At 43.0% G+C, this 6,000-nt stretch overlaps 1 protein-coding gene across 1 annotated transcript in view; it reads left to right on the plus strand.

Annotated features, from left to right (window-relative positions):
• LOC142570512 (uncharacterized) overlaps positions 1-3,939 on the plus strand; it is a 28,309-nt gene extending 24,370 nt beyond the window's left edge. The window contains exon 3 of the mRNA XM_075678890.1: positions 3,551-3,939. Within this exon, the coding sequence (XP_075535005.1) occupies positions 3,551-3,825 (275 nt within the window). The 3' untranslated portion in view covers positions 3,826-3,939. The remainder of the gene's footprint in view (positions 1-3,550) is intronic.
• Positions 3,940-6,000: the final 2,061 nt, after the last annotated feature.

The raw sequence follows: 6,000 nt of genomic DNA on the forward strand, positions 1-6,000 counted from the left end.
TCAATTCGTTGTTTGACCGTATCTCCAGAGTTGATGAACAGGACAATGTCATATGTGAACCATAGTTTTCTTTCATATAGGAAATTATGTAACGGCTTCTTTCAGGATGAAATTAATAACATCGGAAAGATTATATCTACATTCTTGATGGCTTTCCTAATTAGTATTCTGTGGTTTCTCCTGTAACGAATCAGGTAATCTCGTAAATATCTGCAAACATTCGCTGAAAACTTCACCCTGTGCTTCCTGTTTTGTTTTACTGCGCTATGGTGTTTATGACTGCTGGTTATTTCCGCAATGGGATTGTCTTTAATAACCTATAAATGCTAAAGTTTGCTTATATTTTGCCGACTTACGATTTACTTTACTGTTAACCTACTGCTATCTTCTTAATTATTGCACGTTTCCACCATGCTTGAGTACAATTTTACGTGTCCCCATGAGAGAATACTTGATTAGATTTTTTCATAATCCCTATGTTATGTTTCGCTCATGCTCTAAAGCCAAAAATCTGTTGGCTACACTATCCTGAAGCTTCACCACTATGGTATGATAGGAATGGGTAATACAATGCGATTAGAGAAAATTTGAATGTAATCACTCAAGTATGACGACGCCCACCCAACAAGACGACGCTCACCCAACTCTTTACTTAAGGTACTACAGCAGTTTATAAACATCCAGAAGTCAACTACTTTTTAGGGGGCATCCCTATTGTGTTCTTATACATTGTGTGAAATGTGAAGTTTTACACAGACAGCCTGACACATTCACTAGATAATTATTAGTGGCTTTAGAAATCCATCGTGCCGATGTTGATTGATTTAGAATTCCATCCCTGACACTTTTTAGGAAGAAAAGATGTTTGCTATGGCTTTCTGACCAGACCACCTTATGTGTCAAGTCATTTCTTTTCTTAGCTTGTTCGACCCCTTCTATCCCCCCAAAAGAAAGAAAACAGCACAGTGCTGTGGTTCCTTTCTATCCCGTCCCGTCGTCTAGCACAGGTATTGTGTAATCATGTACCAACTAGTCCACCAGTCAATTCGTCCAGTTTGTAACCTAAGTACATTCTACAAGTGCGGAAGAAAATAATTACCAGGTTACGTTACTAAAGAAGCGTTTATTTCAACTGTCAGAAATCTTAGGGGCTCAGCGATCTCAAGGTCACGGCTATTACCAGTGGCTTTAGTATACAGTCACATCTAATTCATACACGCCTTTTTAAAGCCTCAGCGTCCGCCACTTCATTATACACTGATACGTTCTAAGGCGACATCAGCAAAACAATAGTGCAAGGATAGTGCTAGACAGTGGGAAACTTCTTCAGGTGCGAGAAAATTGCGAGAAACTCACTAAAATCAGTAAGCTGCCACTTGCAGAGTACATATGTTTGCTTTCTTATTCTCAATGTAAAAGCACGCAGACGTCGCTAAATTGAGGTGATCGCAAGCGAATATCTTATTATTCACGTTCATTCATTTAGCGCCACGGCGTTGTCACGACCTCGCTTGCGAAAATGCGCCGTGAGCGTCATTCCCGAGTTGATTAAAACTATAAAAAAATCCGCAGAGACACTAAAGACTGCTTGCGTTTAGGAAGGCGAGATTATTGTAGGCCCTTTGGTGAAATGCATTCGCCTAGGTATTCACCCGCACGTCGTCGTGGCCGTTATAAATGTGCACCGCGTTCCGTTTGAGACATGAAGGCGGTGGTGCACCTAATTTTATACACTCATGGTTAGGCCTCGAGGGTGCTGCTGCTATTGTTTCCTGTCACGTATGCGGCTCCTACCTACTATGGGGGATTCACCCGGAAATGAATATGATGTGCGGTGCGCTGAGGTTCCATTTCGTTATTCAGCTTCAATTTCGTAATAAAGGATTTAGCGCGCGACAAAAGATGGTGACGACTGACGGTGACCGGCACAGCAGCAAAAGTGTTGCGTGAGCTTTTGCGTACAGGAAAGACACGAAGCCGGGTTGTATAAGTCACAGAGACATTTGATGTCAATGTGAGAATTTCTTGGCGTCTTTTTACTGTTTGCGCCGTCGCACATTTTTGATACCATTATTTGGCCACGCGGCCGCCGGTTTCTGCGAAATGGGGCAAATAACGCTTGCGCATTAATAAATAAAATGTAGATGCGCCGGTTAGATAACTGTCGCACCATTAGGGTTGCGGAATTGGTACCGACAGAAGGGAAACCCAGGTCGAGGAAGGCTAAAGACTAGGTAGAGTAATGAAATGAGGAAATTCGCGGGCGCTAGTTGGAATCGGTTGGCGCACGACAAGGGTAATTGTAGATCGCAGGGGGAGGCCTTAGTCCTGCAGTGGACATAAAAAAGTATGATGATGATGATGATGATGATGATAATGATCTACGAAATATTAAAGCTTCCAAATTGTCGCTGCCGCATCAGAACTTCTGGCATAAGTGAAAATAGTGACCGCAACCATTTGCTTATCAAGGGAACACCCCATTCTGCACTTGTAAACGCAACCGTAGGTATTGCGTATTCTCCGCTTTGTTTCGTCCTTAGGTTTAACACGTGTATCGTTTAAAAAGAACTGACAGAAGAATTTCTTCTGCCGGAATAAATCGATTTTTTTTTGCCTTTTTCAGAAGTAATCGACACCACATTTAGGCTAAAGAAACGTATAGATCTCTCGAGGGTGCTACACACATCGAATTACAGTCCATCTTAAGTGGCTCGTCCAAAACGCGCGATGTGCCGTGTGGCTTCGGAGCTGAAAAAGGAGGCTCTCCACGTCACCTATCTTTTTTTTTACCCGAAGCTTTCGCGGTGACAACGCTGTGTGTTGAGGGATAAAATACATTGCAAAGCTAGTCTTTAGCGGTTGGACGTGTTCAACAGTTAAAGGGTCATTCTGAAAGAACTCATTATTCTAGTATTCCACTAGGTTCGTATCAAAAATCCACACCTCGCATCACAGAAGAGCCCTGTCAAGAGACATATTTATATTTTCTGCTCTTCTTTTACTGATGTTTATTTCAATTAGAACAAGTGTCTTCTGGTTACAAATAATTAAATTTTATTTTTGCAATCTTATATATTTTAAGAATATTCCTCGTGTTACTATGGTCAAACCTGAAGAAATCGGTAGCCTCAAAGGGGCGTTAAAATCTTCGTCCGCAATGTGTTTAGGTGTTTGTGTATGTGTTTTGGAATATTGTAGCGTTTTAAAAGTGACATTTTCACATTATTTTGTTGATTTCACTGAATGCCCCCAGGAAGCTTGATAGTTGCCTGAAAACCCATCTTGCGCAACGCCTATGCCTTGCTATTTATTTGATTGTAAGCTTAATAAGCAAACTCAAACGCTCCATGAATAACAGGTACCTGATGAAGAAATCACCTCTTCTTTTAATTCAAAGGTAAATATTACTATTAGCGCAGTGTATTTGTGCACTGTCAGAGCATAAATTTGAGGAAAGCGGCGTGAATACTAATACAGAGAGCAAAACACTGCCAAAGACATAAATCGAACAAAAAGAATAAGGACGAATATCTGGCACCCATTACAGATACCAACCCGGCCGTGATAGACGCAGCAGCGAAAGCCGGCGCAACATTGGCCAAGATACTCCAGCGTGACACATCCCTCAACGTTGCTGATGAAACGGACAGCGTGGTGAAGGCTCTCAAAGCAATCAGCATCGGCGCCGAACCCGAGGAAGGCACGGAAGAGTACTTCATCATGCTAATTGTGAAGGCCATCGCTATTGGATTAGGCACGGGAGCACTGTCTGCTGGAGTGAAGCATCTCGTGGAGAGAAACCAAGCCAAGCGAGAGGGCTGATAAAGCTATAGTGAAATTTTAAGTCTACAGTCACACCAGGTGAATACAGAAGCCACGCCTTCTTATGTTATTTAGAAGGCGCTAGATGACTCAAATTAAACACATTTTTGCTGTGCTTTCCTTGGCTTCATTACCTCTTGGCTTCACGTGGTTGTACCTTTACATAAAATACATGATTCCACAATAATACGAAGCAGACGCCAAGAACATATATTTAAGATTTGCCTAACAAAACATTCCTGAAAAACATTTTTCTATTTTTTTTCACATAGTTTATGGTCAAGACCACGCAGCGAAAGCAACCGCTACTAATCGTTTAATAGTCATAATTAGGTTTAGGTAGAAATATCAATTTTAGCGTAAGCACATGAGATTTCAGAAATACCTATTCCGTTAATTTCACGAGATTTGCTTCCGGTGGCCTTTTTGTTTTCTCACAAAAGCGAGCCCATTGGATTTCATGGCAAAGTCTACACGGATCATAAATCATGTCCCGAACTGATACACTGATAATGCAAATAGCGTACGCACACCTGCAACTGCGCACCTGATAGAACTCCAGATTGCGTTCAGCAAAGGATGTCATCCCGTGTACCAACCCAAGCAGAGGAACCGGAAAGCAGAGGAACCGGTAGCTGTGCTTAAGATCGAAGTGAACGTCACTCGAAGGAGACGGCACTGAAAAATTCCCAAAATTGTAATTACACAGCGTTTAGACCAACAGCGCCGTGAAAAATACTGAGAGTACGAAAGTGAGACGATCTTGCTACGTAGGACGTCTCCAGAATTAGGCGTACGCAAGATCGAGACCGATAGGAGTGAGCCTCCAAAACCACAAGGAATGGGAGAGTAAGGGCCTTCTCTACTGCACAAAAGCTGCGGTAAAAGCACCACAAAAACAGCGTGCTTCATAATGTTTGTGCCCATGCAAACAATCACAGAATTGAATTTTATCTCCCTGTCTCTCTCTCTCTCTCTCTATATATATATATATATATATATCTATATATATATATATATATATATATATATATATATATATTGCTACGTTGCCGAATTCGCATATAAAGATATCTTTACAATATTTACAAGAGAGACAACGATGCATTAGCAAGATGGCTGTCGAGACCCATTCTACCTCTACACGTCAAATTGTGCACTTCTGACTGGCACCGCTTTTGGTTACGGCGTAATGAAACCCCCGCATAGAAATTCACCGACTCGGCGCTGATTATAAGGGAGGTGAACTTGCGGCAAAGTGAGGCTTCAGCCGGGACGCATGCACAACGTCCGTGGGGACACGCGAGTCCAGTGGAGCGATATCGTAGTTGACATCGCCAAGCTGACGCAATATCGTGTAGAAGCCGACGCGGTGACATGGTTTCCATAGGAATACGACGGATTCAGTAAGAAATCGAACGTCCCGATATCGGCTGTCCTATCAGATCTTCTGTACGGCCTGAGAATCAGTGAGCCAGGAGCTGGGAATCCGGCGTACCGTGCGAGCGCGGCCGAAGACGTCTTGAGCGTATTCCGTGGGAGTGTTCGTCGAGGATGGAAGCAGTGTGTAGAATGGCAAAAAAGGGTGGCGGCCGAACACAAGGGAAAAGGGTGAAAAACCAGCGGCCTCGTGGTGTAACGAATTAAACTGGGAGACCTGGTGGAACACAACGCAACTGCAATGCATAGCTAGCGCGTATCGACGCTACGCGGCACTCATGTCCCATCGTGTGACAAGTGGCACGATTCGATGCTGCTGCCGCTGCTAGTGCTGATCATGATGATTTATTGGCGTACCCTTTGAAACTTGGCGGTGACAAACATTCACCTAGCTTTCTTGAGTTCATCAGTTAATGTATACATGGTTTTCATTCTAGTATCTTTAACGCGACAGCGTCAAGGGCCCCGTGTTGCAGAAAATCCGGTGTCGGTGTCGGCCGAGCTGTCCGTGAGCTACAATTCCCGCGTAAATCTAGGTATATGCATATGTCGCGCCCTTCTGTGTGAGATGCAGTATGTGCGGGTTATATTACGACACGATTATATCATCAAGTTGCTCATATCTTGTCTTAGGTTCCTGAAAAAGTTATGCCTCGGGATTTAGCGAATTTCATCTCACGATCAAATGTCATTAAACGATATATCGACAGCGCATGTCTTCTATGTCAAGTATTC

Source organism: Dermacentor variabilis, chromosome 2 (assembly GCF_050947875.1).
Source record: "Dermacentor variabilis isolate Ectoservices chromosome 2, ASM5094787v1, whole genome shotgun sequence".
Lineage (NCBI taxonomy): Eukaryota > Metazoa > Arthropoda > Arachnida > Ixodida > Ixodidae > Dermacentor > Dermacentor variabilis.